At 35.3% G+C, this 17,414-nt stretch overlaps 1 protein-coding gene across 6 annotated transcripts in view; it reads right to left on the minus strand.

Moving 5' to 3' along the window:
- The window catches only part of LOC136026402 (breast cancer type 2 susceptibility protein-like), a 77,086-nt gene that overhangs the window by 32,500 nt on the left and 27,172 nt on the right, over positions 1 to 17,414 (minus strand). For all 6 annotated transcript variants that reach the window (XM_065702963.1, XM_065702960.1, XM_065702965.1 and 3 more), the window contains exons 7-10: positions 16,492 to 16,707; positions 14,854 to 15,004; positions 9,756 to 9,917; positions 7,263 to 7,544 (exon numbers count right to left, since the gene is read on the minus strand). In XM_065702963.1, the coding sequence (XP_065559035.1) occupies positions 7,263 to 7,544; positions 9,756 to 9,917; positions 14,854 to 15,004; positions 16,492 to 16,707 (811 nt within the window). The remainder of the gene's footprint in view (positions 1 to 7,262; positions 7,545 to 9,755; positions 9,918 to 14,853; positions 15,005 to 16,491; positions 16,708 to 17,414) is intronic.

The raw sequence follows: 17,414 nt of genomic DNA on the forward strand, positions 1-17,414 counted from the left end.
AGCCATTTTGTTCAAAATAGCCAAAGGATTAAATAATAAAAACTCCTGAGTCAACACAACCACCCAAAGCCCCAAGGCAAGTGTTATAAGTTATGCCCTGAGGGCTTACAAGGATTTTTATATGGAAAGGATGGTCGTATAAACTTTGGAGATGGCTGGCTTGATTAGAGATCAAATGAGCCCCCCAAACCCTCTTTTCCCCAATTACGTACGATCGAAATTTTTAGATAGCCATTTTGTTCAAAATACTCTGAAAGTCAAATAACAATGCCTGCGGGATTGACACACCTCCCAGAGTCCAGGGGTTAGTATTATAAATTATGTCAAGGAGCCATATATGATTTTATTGAAGGGGTGGTTGTATATACTTTGGAGGAGGCTCATTGAACAGGGAATTGAAAGTTCTAATTCCCTTTTTAGAAGTCAAGAGTAATCGAGAGTCAACAATCCCCCCCCCTCACACCCCCTTTTCTCCAAATGCATCCAACTGAAATTTGAGATTGCCATTTGTTTCAAAAAAGTCCAAAGATCATATAAAAATGCCTCCGGATTGACAATACCCCCCGAGCCTGGAGACAAGGGCTGTAAGTTATAACTCGAGGGCATATAAGGTTTTTATGGAAGAAGTAGCCATATAAACTTTAGAGGGGGCTCAGTTACAGATAACCGAAGTTCTAGTGTCGTTTTTAAGAGTCGAAACTGATCGAAAAGCAATTACCCCCAGAGCCCTCTTTTCCCCAAATGCATCCGATCAAAATTTTGAGACATTCATTTTGTCCAACATTTTCCAAAGACCATAAAAAATGTTTTCGGGGTCGAGACAGCCCCCTAGAGCCCACGGTAATGGTTATAAGTTATCCCCCAAGGGTATGTAAGGTTTTTTTAAAAGGAGTGGCCACACAGACTTTGAAGAAGGCTCATTTAATTAGAAATTGAAAGTTTTAGTTCTCTTTTAAAGAGTCAAATGTGATCGCAGGGCAACTATTATCCCCCCATGCCTCTTCCCCCAAATGTATTTCATGGAAATTTTGAGATGATTGTTTTGTACAAAATACTCCAAAGATCATATAATAATGCCACCGGGGTTCACACAATACCCCAGAACTCGAGAGCAATGATTGTAAGTAATGCTCTGGAGAAAAATAAGGTTTTTATGAAGGGGTGGTCGGATAAACTTTCGAGGGCGCTCAATTGATTGAAAACTGAATGTTCTAGTTCCATTTTTAAGAGTCAAAAGTGGTCGGAGGTCAACTAGCCTCTCCCCACGCTCTCTTTTCTCCAAATGCAGTCGATCAAAATTTTGAGACAGTCATTTTATTCAAAATAGTTCAAATATCACATAACAATGCCTTCGGGGTTGATAGAACTCCCCAGAGCCCAAGGGCAAGGGTTATAAGTTATGCCTCGGGGACATAGAAGGTTTTTATGAAGAGATGGTCGTATAAACCTTGGAAGAGGCTCACTTGATTGAAAACGGAAAGTTTTTATTGCCTTTTTAAGAGTAAAAAATAAGGACAACCAGCCCCGCTCATTAAATCATTTTTTCCAAAGTCGATCCGATCAGTATTTTCAGATAGCTCTTTATTTCAAAATAGTCCAAGGATCATATGACAATACCTCCAGGGTTGACAGCAGAAATAAGTTCCTATTATAGGAGAGACCGCCCATAACTGGGACAAAAATCTTTAATTAGGTAGTGCTCGAGTCCTGATGAAGCTATTTAAACACTTCGAAGACCAACCGAAAGCCTAAACATTCTAGTTTCTCTAGAAATATTTACCAATTTTCAGCGCTGCTATTTTTTTTCCTTTAAACTGGCAAAAGTTTAGAGTCAGTTATTTTGTCCCAGTTATCACTATACCCTCCATAACTGGGACATAATGACGGGGTAATTTGGGACATAATGTTATCTGAAAGGTAAGCGTATATTTTCTTACTTTTTTTACTGAACTTTCGGATATAAACGTATAAAAATAAGCAATATTCAAAAACTTTATAAAACAGCGACATTCAGTTAGATATTCTTAAAAGACATTACTGAAAGACTCTTTCGGTGGAACTATGGAAAAAATTCACTCAATTCTTCCTGAAAATAATATATTTTCTATAATATAATAGAAATTATATAATATAATAATAGAAATATAATAATAGAAATATAGAAAATAATATATATATATATATATATATATATATATATATATATATATATATATATATATATATATATATATATATATATATATATATATATATATATATATATATCAGAGATAGCGCTAGTAAACTTACAGACTCTTAGCAACTTCTAAACCATGATAAATACACTACCACCTGAAAATAGTATGCATTTCCTACTTTCAGACGTTCAGGACAGGTCAAGTATTGAGAATTCAGAAAAGAATTACAAAACAACCATAAAAACTCACTTTTTCAAACTTGTTGAAGAAAAATTTCAGTCATACTGACTAAACTCCAATCAAATATTGGCTACTAGATGGCAGTTTTTCAGTTGAATTTCCAGATTGTTTACGGAACATTAAGACACTAAAAAGTTTAATATCCCAATTATAACCGGTCTCCATAACTCAATCCAACAATTCAACAGGTAACTAACAAATTATAATCGTACTTTTTAATTCTCAAGTCTAAGGCGTAAAAAACAGTATAGATATTCCTTTTATAAACCAATAAAACTTTCGTAGTAGAAACGAACAGAAATAAATTAAAAAAAACTTTGCACACAAAGTAGCAATTTAAAGAAAAGAAAAGAATCTTATTAAATTTAAGACCATCTGAAATTAATTCCTATTATAGTTCGCTAAAAAAAAAAAAAAAAAAAAAAAATATAAATAAAAAACAAATGAAACCTGAAACTAACAGAAATTGAAATTGGCGATCATATCAAACATAAAGATAACAGGTGCAAACACAGACGAATAAATAAATCTTTAAAACCGTAGCTTCAATCCTTTATTATTACTTATTATTTTTTACAGAGGCACTTCATTTGGAAGGGATGGTCACATGATCTTTCGAGAGAGCTCATTTCGATTGAAATTGGAAGTTCTAGTGCCCTTTTTAATGGTCAAAAGTGATCAGAGGGCTAATACCCCCCCCCAAGCCCTATTTTCCCCAAATGCATTCGATCAAAATTTTGAGATAGCCATTTTGTTCAAAATGGTTCGAAGATCAAATGAATATGCCTCCATGGTTGACGCGTCACCTACAGTCAACAGAGCGAGGGCTATAAGCAATGCAAGCTGTCCATTGTTAATATATACGACTGTTAAGGAAGGGGTGGTCGTATATACTTCGGAGAAAGCTCATTCGACTTTCAATCGAAATTTACAGTTTCATTTTTAAGAGTCAAGAGTGATCAGGGGGGGGGGCTAGTTCACCACCCTTTTTACCCAAATAGTTCCAATAAAGATTTTGAAATTGCCACTTTCTTTAAAATAGTCTAAATATCAAATAGCTGCGTTTCCGGTTTCGCTACAACCTCCCCCCCCCTTAAGCCCTCGGGTTAAAAGTTATGCTAGTTCCCCATTATTAACATATAAACAATATATTTCCGCTGGTCTTACATTTAAGACGGCCTTTACTTTTCTAGGGCAAACTTCTTTTTTTTTATTTAATTTTTTTTTTATTAAAATTTTTTTTTAATTTTTGTTCGTTTTCGATTGCCAAGGTTTCGAGTTTTTCAATATTCTCCATTTCGAAATATATTTAATTTTTTTTAACATCAACATTCCATCGAACCATCAATGTATCGAAGTAAACAAAGTATCAAAGGAACAATAAGCAACTTGCATACCTTACAGCCCTTGTCCCACGGGCTGGAGAGGGGTTCAATCCTGAAAGCATAGTTATTTGGCATTTGGTCTATTTTGAATAAAATGGCTATCTAAAAAATTTGATCAGATGCATTTGGGGAGCGGGTGTGGTACCGGATGGTTGCTCTTTCATCACTTTTTATTCTTAAAAAGGAACTAGAGACTTCAATTTTCGATCGAATGAACCCCTTCCAAAGTTTTATATTATCGCTTCTTACACAGAAACTTTATATGTTAACAATGCAAAAGTTCCAGAAGTTGCAGCCCTTGCTTTGGGACGGTTAGGGATTTGTCAGCCCTTGAGTTATAGTTAGTTGACTTTTGGACTATTTTGAATAAAAGTTATTTCAAAATTTTGATCGGATACATGTGGGGAAAAAGGGGCGTGAGGGGGGGGGCTGGTTACCTTCGTTATTTTACCTTCGGATAAAAAAGGGCGTTAGGGTGCTATTTGCCCTCCGATCATCTTCGAGTCTTAGAAATAACACTAGAACATTCGATTTCCAATCGACTGAGCCCTCTTCAAAGTTTTTTCGACCACCCCTTCCATACAGAAATATTCTAGCAGAAAAAGCGGGCATAACACAGCTTGTTAATTTCTTACCTCCAAGGTAAATTTGCCCCTCCATCCCTGAACGTCACAATTTGAGTATCCCATTACATTACCTGGATGTTAAGCACTGAAATATTAGTTTAGTTAACTAATGTTTACTTTTGTTGACTTGCTATTAAGCAAGAGAACTTTTATTTGATCTTACACATTTTTTTAGTTATTTTTATCCTTGCATATTTTAATTGCACAGAGAAAAAACTCAAGTGACAGTAAAGAGGCGTCTTCAATAGTACTATCACAAATGACACTAAACAGTAACATTAACACCTAAATCAAACAGAAATCATTCCGTCTATGAGGGGGGCAGTCTCCAGCTTAACTCCCACTCTTTACACTAAAGCTTCATAATACTTTACTTATAGCGTTTATGGGTGAAAGAAATATAATTAATAGGCGATAGCAAGTTTTCTACTTGCCGATTGTCTCTTATAACGTTTGAACTGAAAATTTTACTGTTTAATGAACATACAAATCAAAATGCTCTCCCTGGCATTGTAAAAATACTCCTTTCCCCAACCCAATTGCTCTTGTGAGTGAGCAATCATTCTTAAACAAGTGTGTGTAAAAGTCAACATGGGTTAAGGAGAGAACAGCCTTTTGTTCGTTTTAACGATACAGGTGGTAATCATACCTGAAAAAGTGCGTCCCGTTCAATATTTCTCAGGAGAGGTATGGGGGGTCTTAAGGATTAAAAGTGAATCTTTAGGTCATTGTTTCTGCAGTTTTTCAGCATGATCTTCGAGCCAATCTTTTTTTTATAAGAATTACAGAACAGACACCGCGACAGGGATACAAGGAGGGCGATCCCAAAAGAAGGGCAATTCTCCTCCTCCAAAAATCAGCTTCTACATTTATCTTAATTCTTACTTATAATTAGAAAATTTGGAAATAAAACCCATTTTTGACGCTTATGCACTTTTTAGCTAATGGACAATTATAAACAATTGTACCTAATTGTGTCAAGCATCGACTGAATCGACTTAATTAAATGAAGCTTTACAGTAAATGCATATATTAATCGTTTATTTTGCACGAATTGCATCCATCATTAACGAATGCGCTACAGCGCCCCATTACTGCCTCTGAAAATAGGAAGCTCGATGTGTAATTTTCAGATAAATTGATTGACAGTTTCAGGATTTTCGTTTGATAGCGTTTTAGCTCGCTATGGATAAAATTGTTGTTTTGCGAAATAAAATGGTAGAAAACATTACATATCTGCGGCAAAGTACCCTTTGCTACTTAAAAATAGCAATAAAATTTTCAATTTCACTTTAAATGAGTTCTCTCCCTATTTTCTAGGACCATTGGTTGGGTGCGATGACACGCGAAAAAAAACAAACAAACAAAACAAATAAACACGCATCCATGATCAGCTTTCTGGAAAAAAAAAGTATATATTCATAGGTAACGTATTGAAACACCTCCTGCTGTAGGGTTTTCCGATACGCTAAATTTGGTGATATAATTTTCATCAAGACCAATTCCCATTTTGAGGGTATTTTCCCCTTTTCGGAAATCAGATAAATTTTCTTAGACTCGGAACTTTTGATAGGTATTTTTAAACTTTGTTAAGTTTACATATTTAGAATCACCATAAAATGCCAATCCTTTCGGCACACATTGTTATCATAGCTCCTTCACATGGCATTTTGTATCATTATCATCTCTTAAGGTAAACAAAAACCTAAGAAAGAATAGGGAACAACAGCTTTATCAGAAAATAGTAATTAAACATCATAACAAAACAGAGTTTCTAGATATCCTTTGTAACTTATCTAAAAAGAAATGGGTCTTCTAGACTAACAGAAATATTGCTTTTCTAGGCAATAGGCAAATAAAGTGCCCGACGTCACTGCTCCTTTAATCAGCTTAATTCTCGAGTTTTACGCATCAGTTAATATTTTGATTGAACGAATTAGCTCCTACTACTACTACTAATAACTCACTGCAGCACCAAGCCGCCTGAGGCCAACACAGCTACGCACGCTCCTCCTCCAATCTGATCTATTTAAAGCCTCACTCTTTACACTCTCCCCGGAAGTTCCCATTTCCTTTAAATCTTTATTTATGACATCCTCCCAACCCAGACAAGGACGACCTGCTTTCCGTGTAGCCCCAGACGGTTGGCCAAAAAGGACAATCTTCGGTAATCTGTCATCCTTCATCCGTAGAACGTGGCCTAGTTTTAATAGTTTTAATAGAAAAGCCTTATCAGTGGGTTTATTCCATATTGATACGAAGAACTGAACAAAGCTGTGTGAACGTGCTGTTTCCTACACGTTTGCTTCTTCGGGTACTTCGGAGCAGACTAAGTGCATAGGTGTCTTTAGAGTCACTCGTAAGAAAAACATGTTACCGTTTCATAGTTGAGTCTCATCAGACATTCCCTGTCAACATCTCAAGCTAACTTGATGCATAAGCCTTTAAAAAAAGAAATGTAAATCTGCTTCTTCATACTAAAAATATAAAATCAAGGATTCTGTTTTCTACTAAGCCAAATAATGGTAGAAAGTTTTGGTGTACAACTGCAATGGCAATGCTGTCTTTTCTCAATTGCAGCCAATCAAGAGTAAAGTACCTTTCACTTTTGATGGGCACAGGGAATGTTGTCCAAATAAATGGGTTGAAAATAATCATAACTTATCGGGTTCCATATTCATGTGGGAATTCTCACCTCCATCATGTTATAACATTGAATTTAGACTAATATTAGTCAACCTTACCCTTCAACATGCCCCTACAGTTTCAAAGTATTTCCCTTAACCTTACCTAGGCGTATTTAGAGAGTCACTCGTAAGAAAACATGTTACCTTTTCATAGTTGAGTCTCCTCACACATTCGCTGTCGTTTAGAAACGATTCATACATCCTTTGGTTTAGAATCAAAGATCCACCTTCTTTTTTTATGAAGTAAAGTACTGGATAAACTCTACTTATGAGGCATTTAATTCGAGGAACTTGACCACCGTCTTTTCTTATGCAGTGGAGAGGAATGGAAGGAGATTCTCGAAATGGCTGATAGCCAAGTTTCTGGGACCAATGAATTCTACGACAACCGTTAGCACTTAATCTCAGTGCTTCTGTGCCAGTTTTCTAGAATATATATATTTATTATATAAAAACATATGGATGTATTTTAATCAACAGAACATGTGAAAAAGTAGTGCTTGTCCAAGTGGTGGGAGGAGAGTCGAGTGGTGAGATGGAGTTTTCCAAAAGGGAAAAATGAAGATAATAAAAATGGAAATAAAAATATGCAGTCCGAGAAGTGAATGAAGGAACCGGGTAAATAGGCACATAGATTTATTATGTAAAAAAAGAAGCATCCAGCTTCGAAGTTCTTTCTATCCATATCTATGTATGAGGGAGGGGGTACTTAGAGTCCACCCAAGTACTCTTGAAAAATATGGACGAAAAATGAACAATGTCTAGACATCGCTTCTCCCTCAACACATTGATCTGGTCTTCGGTGCACTTCATAACCAGGATCTACAGGACAGCTTAAATACATTCGTAGCCAATGAAATCCTTCTTTGCTCGAAAGCAAGCGAAGTCTCATAATCTTGGAATAGGTTTCTTTATAACCATTACATAATCATAAAAGCAAATATTTGTATATACTGTTTTGGATCCGTTGATTTTTGAAAAGGGGTTTGAAGCACCCTCCTATTTAAGAAATTAATTGAGTAAAGTGTTTCCAGGCCATGGACCCTTTAGCCAATCATGCAAAATCATGGATATGATGAATCAGAGTCGGCATTTTTGTCAGTTTTAATCTTATTGTGTTTGTTATCTAATATTCGATTCATAAATACGCAAATTCAATACTTGAGGGATAAATACTCATAGCTAGGATTAAAAACACATTACTGAACATACAAAATGTGTTTTTTATTATAGGTATTGAAGAAACCAGGTTAACAGGGTTCCATAACGATAAGTTTCCCTTTGTTAAGACAGAGATTATTCACTATGTAGTGTGACTTCGTGAACAATCCAAATTTACAATCATAAACTGTACGCCTGTAAACTCAATGACCCAAAATGTATGCTTGACAAAGTGACAGTAAAATTGGTTACTATATTATATAGAATGATCTGAACGAACGGTTATTGTGTTAAATATTGCCAATGAATTGTTTCTTTCTTTTCAAGGGTCAAGCAAATTCATAAAGGATGAAAAGTGTGTTAAAGAGGTTAATTGAGAGAGAGAGAGAGGGGGAGAGGATAGAAAAAAAGACAAAGAGAAAGAGAGATACAGATGGAAAAACTGAGAGATGGAGAAAGTAACAGCAAATACCCAGAATTTTCCACCACCCAGGATTAGAAATTACACACCCCGTGGCTGCTCGTAACGTCTATAAATTAATCTCTTCAAACTATTTTTGGATAGGCAAGCCTTATCCAGACTACTACATTCACTATTAATTATATTGGTGTAAAAAAAGAGTCATAGGATATGCTACAAACCATAACTAATGATAGAAAATAGGAAAAACTCGCTTTTTAGATTTTGAGTAATGAATCGAACGCAAATAGTATAGAGAACATGAACCACGAGGTGACTCATGGGTGGAGAAGTTTTGCAGCCTTGGTTTGGCATGTTTCAAAAGTTTAGTCTAAAAAAGTTCCTCATATATCTCTTTTAACTAATAATTTTGCACTCTGTTTTTTGTTGTTATTATTTTCACGGCATCATCTCGTAACTCAAATCGCATGTATTGACTATATTATGAATTGAAGATAAACTTGAATGATCAAGAACTTGACTAAATCAACTAAGAGATCTGACATAGTCATAAGAAAATGGAATCGACAGATTTTCTTTTTCATTTGTTGGATCATATATTCATTTGAACACCATCAATATTTTTCAATTATGTATCTCTTTAAAATTCTAAGTAATTTAACTAAGCCTCGAGCTTTTATTTCCATACTGTAAACACTATTAAGCCCAAAATTATGTTCAGTGAATTGGCACTACTAATCCCAGTTTAAAACTCTAGAGGGATTATAAGCTAAAACACCCATAATAAAAATAAATGACAAAAACATGTGTAAATTAGAAAGTTCAATGGCAAAACAAATTTTTTTTATTGATGCAGTTTATGAAATATTTTGTTTCCGATTATCGGTCCATTTACTATAAAAAAATTCCTTCAACTGCATTTTTGAAAGATCCAAATACACGAAAACGCACCATGACAAGATTATATTATCTTTTTGATCAACAGAAGAACATCGTAAGTAATATACCAAAAAAATTAACATACAAAAAAGCGAAGCAAAAGATAATGCTTTTACCTGTAATGGATCACACGGCTCTTGGGCCCCAACAAGGGTAGCACCAAAAACCATTAGCTTTGTACCAATTCGAATTTTATTTGACTTGACTGCTTCTTCTAAAACTGAATCCAACAAACCAATAATTGAATACCATCCATCCGATAGTTCCAAACGTGACGGCTAATAAAACAACAGCAATATCAATGATGTTGCCGAATTCCACCCAAAATAAATTTCCCCAAAAGAAAACTTACGTTTTCGCTTCTTTATTAAAACACTAAGGAGATTCTGCAACAACAGATTGATTACAAAAGAAGAGTCAATATACTTAAGAAGGAAACTAACTGTTTTGTCAAGAAACTATTAAAATGCAAGTTATCATAATAGTGTTTAAAGTTTTTACTAGATAAGGCATTTCACAATCAGTTAAGATATCAAATGATTTCCGAGGGTACTTCCAATTGGAGCCAAAAAGTCCGCTCATAAAAATTCGATTGCAAAATCATTCAAAATATGATTTCGCTGGTAAGCCTGACGGTAGAGTTTTTTTTTTTTCGATAATCCTACAATCAATTTAGTATCACTATTACTGACAATGCTATTTTTCGTATAAACTGCATGATTAGCATTCATTTCTTCGATCACGCCAAAAAATTCACTTAGCCATTAAAAGAAAATAGAAAAGTGAAAATCATATGATTAGAACCTTTCGTATAGCAATGATCATGGTTCTACAAAGGACACAATAAGGACAAAAAACTCTTTAAATCTTGTGTTTTTGAATTAGATTTTTTGAAATGTTTTCTATGTGTTTTATTTTACTTTTACCTCTTTGAATTGAAATATATCTGTAATCGAATACAAAATTGGTGTAATCAAATTGATGAAAGCCAAAAATTGAATAGTATTTGTTTGAAAATGACAGGTTTTATTACTTAATTAATCAATTCAAGTAGCCTGTCAATTGCACATCCCTGATCGGAAAACTTGAGAAAAATTTGCTGATTTCTCATAACACTAATAAAAACAACCAGAACGGACAATGGATTCAATTTAGCGTCCTGGGCAGACAGACAAGAAACGTCGATACAGTTAGACCTAGCCTCATCTGGAAGAAGAACACAATACTCCCGATCAGACAGAATACTGCATAGCATGCTTACAGGTGTTTTGTATATCGAGTTTTTGAGCTTCATCAAGGACAATTAAATGGAATATATTGTGAAAGACTATTGAAATATCGACAAAAATGGCTACAGCAGAAGTTTAGTCTTTAACTACTCTAAGATAGTATCTTACATCAATACAATATTTTGGGTCTTGCTAATTTCTGGTCTGAAACCAAACTAATTTGGGCAATATTACAATTTATATCTTGGTAAATAAAATTGTAAAGACAACTTTCAAAACCCTGAAGAAAGCTCGGGTTTTAGAAAATTGGCCTAAAGTCACTTAGGTCACAAGGAGAATTTATTTTAGGAGTCAGAAAAAAAATGTATGTTTAAAAACACGATACATAGAAAGGCAGCAAAAAAACACACTTGTTAAAAATGGAAGTAAGTTGACAATTTGTTAACTTTGAGTACTTTTTGATCGATTACGGATATATGGATCTCAAGCGGATAGCTAGATCCGCCAAAAAAAAAAAAAAAGAAAGTTAGGACTTTCAGGAAACAATTAAGTGCGCGTCGAATTATAACTTAGGAGAAAGAACAGAGCTATATCGACAGACACTATGAGAATCCGGTTTATCAATAGCCTATACCACATAGGAGTTATTTTTGTAGGAGGGAGGGTGGAGAAATTTGGACCTCGTATTAGAACTCGAAAGAGAGGGTGTAGAAAGAGGATTAACACATTTTATCTGAAGTCTGTCTTAAGCTTTGGCACTTTAAATTCAAGTGGCAATAGAATCGATTCAGAGTGAAATAGCGATGTTAATCAAAAGACATTACATGTACGCTGATTAACGAAACAGGGTATCCATGATATCTCAGGAAGGGCTTCAGATATCGAACTGAAATTTTAAAAGATTTTAGAAGGTCAAGTGGATCTCAGAATCTGAAATGGGGGAGGAGTCAGAAGTAACTCTAACGACACTATGAGAATTCAGACTTTTAAAATAGCATATCTGCAATATTTTATGAGCGGCTTAGGAAACACAGCTCAAAATTTCAGGAAGTGTGTGTTTGTGTGTGCGTGTGGGGGGGGGGGGGGGAGAGTTCAAATTAAGTTTAGGTAGAGTGGCTAAAACTGCCTCTTCTCTAAAACTGCTTTTAGGAGTGGCTAAAACTACTTTTTTTCTGATATTTTGTCGCCAATGTCTCAGTTGTCAAGGTATATTCATTCGTGCAGTTTTCAAACTCCAGTAGTAATGAAAAATAAAGCCATGAAATATATATTGCACTCCAGAGCAATCTGGAAAGACATACTGACTGTTATGGAGGACTTCAGCACTATAGTCAGTAATGGTAATAACGATCGATCCAATCTAATGGGGCTTTTGGTCACGGGTACTCAGTGCAAGCGGAGAAGAATTGCTCGACTTTTGTTGGGAAAACAATCGCAACGAACGCTGAGTGCAAATACCGCCATCAACGTAAGGTAATCCATCGAGACTAGAACTAAGAATGAAAAAATTGTCAAACCAAAAAAAATCCAAGATCCCGGCTGGACCTACTGCGGTATCCTGAAAAACAGCTGGGCTATTTGCCGCCACTATCCCTTGACCACTGTTAACAAGATGGACTCCCAATCCGATCAGGCCACGTCACCTGATCAACAAGACGATGAATAAAGTTCTTGGCATGAAGTAAATAAATAAATAAAACGTCATGAATCACAGATAATATCAAAAGGCTACGCGAGGATTGAGCCGTCCGGGCCGAGTGGATTGGTGCGCTGGATTTAGGATTCTTTGTCCAAGAGGGCGAGACTTCGAATCTTAATGCACTTAATTATCTAGTTTGGGACGAGGGTCAGCGGCGTGACTCTGTAAGATCAGCCAGAGTTGACCCAGCTCTAAACGGGTATCAGGAGAAATCTGGGGAAGGTAAACAGGAAGGGTGTGCGAAAGCACAGGTTGGTGTGCGCCCGACCCACCATTGTACTTCCTGACTGAAAGGCAAAGAAACGGAGATCAGCACCGCCGGTGGGGACCGTAAAGCCAATGCCGTGTTCTTTTTGTACGCGAGGATAAGTGAATTTTCTATAGTAAGTCTGACCATAATAGCTTGTCCCTTCCATCGCGCATAACCATCGCCACTATCCCTTTTGCAAAAGTAAAAAAGGGAAGGAATATGGATACTACAACGCGGAAAATCCCCAAGCCACCAGTCACACGTCCTGAGGAAATTCGTACAGCGACAGATAAAAGTAATTACTGCTTTGCCGTCACAGAATATAAGACCAACTATCACCCTGGAAGATAGACAATCGACTGGATATACGTCATTCGACAAATCATGGAACGGTTCATTAAATTTAACCGAGAACTCTACCGGCGATTCGTCCATTTCAGACATGAATTCGACCCGATATGAAGCGAAGGACTCATTCAACTCGATAACGGCATACCCGAATTCAGTATGAAACTCCTGATAAAACAGTCAGAATTATCAAGAGCCTGTATGACCAGTTCAGAGGTCAAGTATTAACCGCTACTGGGTTATAAGAAGTTTATATTTTCGTAAAAAGTACTACAAGGTTACATCTTATTACCATACCTCTAGAATCTTTTTCTAAATGTTGTCCTGTTACTGATTTTATGGGCATAAAACGCTAAAATAGGAGGGCTGGTAACAGTCAATCTTGACCGCACTGAAGGTATAGATGTGATAGCTAACTCTTCACAGAAACTGCAGTCACAAGTTAATAAACTCTACGTTGCCACCAAGCCCATTTAGAATGAAGGTCAATACCATAAAAGCCAAAGTTATGGTGACTACGAGACATGGACTAGATAACCCCCCTCCACCCCCAGTTATCACCATAGGTTGACGACGAGTCAAACTGGTGGACTATTTCTTGTAACTAGGTCTCTTACTCTCTTCTAACAACTCTCATAGTCCTGGTATAAAACGAAGAGTTGCAGTTGCTAAGACTAACTACCGAAAACTACCATCCCATAGTCTAGAGATCCCTATAGTCATGATGGATATAAAATATAGACACTCGGTGGACCTGTCAGATGACGACATGTTCTCAATTAGACACCCAAAGATATCTCAGAAGACAACTTTATAACGCCTTAACAATTCAACTATAATAAAGTAGCATAGAAACCCTATTTACTCCAACTTTTATTTCGAACTTGTTATTTTGTTTTTCAATAACTGTGGGTGCAAAAGTAGCGTCGTCGGTCTTAAGGTGAAAGTCTCTAAATTAATTACAATGTTAACTTTCCTATGCTATGAAAAGAGATCTTGCTTTCTGACCCAACATGTCAGCAAAATAAATTTTTGCACAAGTGATTTTTGAAATAGGATCTATAATTTGGCCTGTTTATTTTTTCTGATTTAAGTCCCAGGAATTAGAAAAAAAGAATCTAAAGTGGAACCTACAGTGTCTGTACTGTGACATTGTCATCTAAGAGGCTGTCAGTATGAAACGGTGACATTAACCTAAAGTCAGAAGTGCATGGTTAGCTGCAGTTAAAGAATGAGCTTTTGACTCACTCAAATCATGCAAAATTCTGATCATGCATTTTTCTAGGATGGCAATTTTTACTCACAGAATGATATATCTTGGCTATATAATTTGGAATATATACAATTGCAATTTTTTTCATAAAAATAACTAAACATTTGAAACAAATAAAGGAATTAAAAGTTTTAACTTCTGAAATATATTTTTATAGTTACTTCAGCAGAAGATACTGAGTCTATTTTAAGAGATCCCAAATGAAAGTGCACCACTAAAACTACGAACAAGAGTTCTTAGGGCGATAGACAGGAGTTCTGGGGTTAATTTTGTAAGAGTAATCACTTATAAAGTGGTATTTTAGCGAAAATCGTATTGACTATCCTTTTGACCTGGATATAGGCTCCAACTCCGTGACCTAGATGAAGAATTTATCTTTCGGCAAGTCAACTAAACAAGAAGTAAAGAAACTTACACTGAAGACATCTGTCACAAAAAGTGATAAGGGTTTTGAAGGGCTATCGTCTTGCTCAAAAATTTTCTTTAAGCATGAACGTTGTGCCCGATCTATTTCTCTGTCATACCTGTATTTCAGCTGCAATAACACATTTTCAGGACTTAGAAATCTGCAACAAAAGTAAAAGTTATAAAATTAAAGGAAAAATTTAAGTTATGTTTTGCTACTTACAGTACGATCTTACACAATTCAAAATGTATTAGTTTTAAATAATTCCAAAAATAAATAAATAAAAGGGCTTATTTAGCTTAGCCTTTTTTTATACTTTCTCCGAATTAGGGAGATTGCAACTCAACTTCGACACCGACTTGAGGTTGCACAGCTGTGCCCCTTTTAACCGTAAAGAAGAGAAAGAATACAAAAGTAGTAGTATGTTTGAGGCATATTCTTACTACAGGAATTTCATAGCACATTTTCCCGCAGAAAATTTAGTGACAATACTTGGCGAGTGAGCTATTGTAAAATTTGAAAGAGTTAGCACAAAAATTCGTTCAGAAAATCACTACTAGGCCAGATTGCAGTAGGGATGATGGCAATTCAAAGTAATTTGGACCCGCTTACCCAACAAAAGAATAAAAATAAATGCCAGCACAACCGAAAATGAGAGAAAGGAGTTCAATTTGTCAAAACACAAAAAAAAAAATTCGAATTCAATTTCTCTCGATATTTTCTAGAAGTTTGGGAGGTGGGAGAGAGAAAAATATCCTGAATTTTAGAAAGTATCAATTTTGGAAGTAGTAGCAGCTTATCATAAATTCTATTTTATACTTTACTAATTTGACATCCCTTTTAATTTTTCTGAATAAAATCAATTAAGTTGAATTAACAACAACTGATGTTATAAAGCAGAAGGACAACTCATCAGATAGTTTCTTGGCTGTCTTATACTTTAACTGAATCGGGAAGGTCATGAAAATATTCCCTTGAATTTTTCCTCTTTTATACTCTTCTTTTTGGCCATAAAACGTCCTTCAGAATTTGATGTAGGATCTTTGTTTTTCTTCTAATAACTGGTTGAATAGCCATGTCGAAGAAAAAACATAACAAAGTCATTCTTTGTTTTTTCTTTCCATTCTTAAACCCATCTTATCTTTACCTTTTGCATTATTACAACCAACGCATTGCATTCTACCTATCCCATTCTTCTTTTCTTTTCCTCGCTTTGAATATCGAAGACGCACGCGTGCCTAACCATGAAGAAAATCTAATATGGCTTATGTTCTCCTTTTATATGGTCTCCGAAGCAGGTGTCTCTCTTGACGAAAGTAAAACAGTTCAAAATAGGGATGAAACCTTTTTATTGACAGTGAATAGATTAAAATTATTTAACTGGATATTTCGAACACATATACAGTGTTCATCTTCAGCAGTAAAACTTTTTACTGCTGATGATTAACTGTTTTACTTTCGTCATGGAAAGGCAGTGTGGTCTTCGAAGTTATCTGTGTCTCTCTTGTCCAGCTCTTGATAATGATTGAGATAGCGAAAGAATATATTGTCTAAATTTAACTACAGTGCCCTCAGTCAGTCAGCCTCTAAATCTCCTATTGGCAATTAGGATAATTTTATCTTTTTAACAAATCTATGGAAACTTACTTGTCACCTTCGAAAATCGAATCCATCCAATGCAACTTTTGAACTATCCACTTGTAATGGTTAGACACCCAGTTGGCTGGACAAAGGCTGGGATCAACACCAGGCGTCGAGTAAAAAGCGTTCATAATTTCGTTTAGTCCAACGGTATTGTGGTCAGATAGAATTAAGCAGCCACCATCAGCTAAAAAATATCCTTCAATATTTTTACTCGAGTCCCTGAAAGAATTCTTCAATAAATGATCAAAATTAAAGTACAAATATATATGAAACCATATCTAAGCTACAACTATTTGTTTCATACAATTAATATTTCAATTTGCACGATTAATATTTGACTAATATGAACAAACTCTGGGCATTTTGTGTGTGAACATAAAATTAATAATACGTAAATATCTAAAAGAGACACCCACCTTTCAAAGTTTACAGATCACAAGAATCTCATGAGAATAAGATAATTTATAAGTCCGACTTCGTAGTTTTGAACAGAATGTATCCTTCAATTAAAAATATCAAAATAAAACATCGTGACGTAGATATTTTAAATTTCCCTCCTCTCTCCCCAATTTTTCAAAAAAAATTAGTTTTTTATAGTGAACAATTGAGGTAGAAAAATAATGCCCTTCGGTTCACTCTCGTTTGAATTTTGCTTTTTTTTTTATTTTTAATTTATTGCATCCCGTCCCTTAAGGTTAGAGCCAGAAAATATTTAAAGCATAAATTATTCAGTTACTCAGAAGCAAGAATAGTGTTCAGAAACAAAGCATTATTACAAAATCCGTTTCAAAATGAAAATTCTCAGTAGTTTTCATTATACTAATCAATTGTCCAAGAAACTCTGATCTTTCTTTCTGTGGTTCTCGGGAATAAGAAACTAAATAATGGAAAAATGAGGCATGACCACGGTCTCCCGCAGGTTTTCG

This window comes from Artemia franciscana, chromosome 4, assembly GCF_032884065.1.
Source record: "Artemia franciscana chromosome 4, ASM3288406v1, whole genome shotgun sequence".
NCBI lineage: Eukaryota > Metazoa > Arthropoda > Branchiopoda > Anostraca > Artemiidae > Artemia > Artemia franciscana.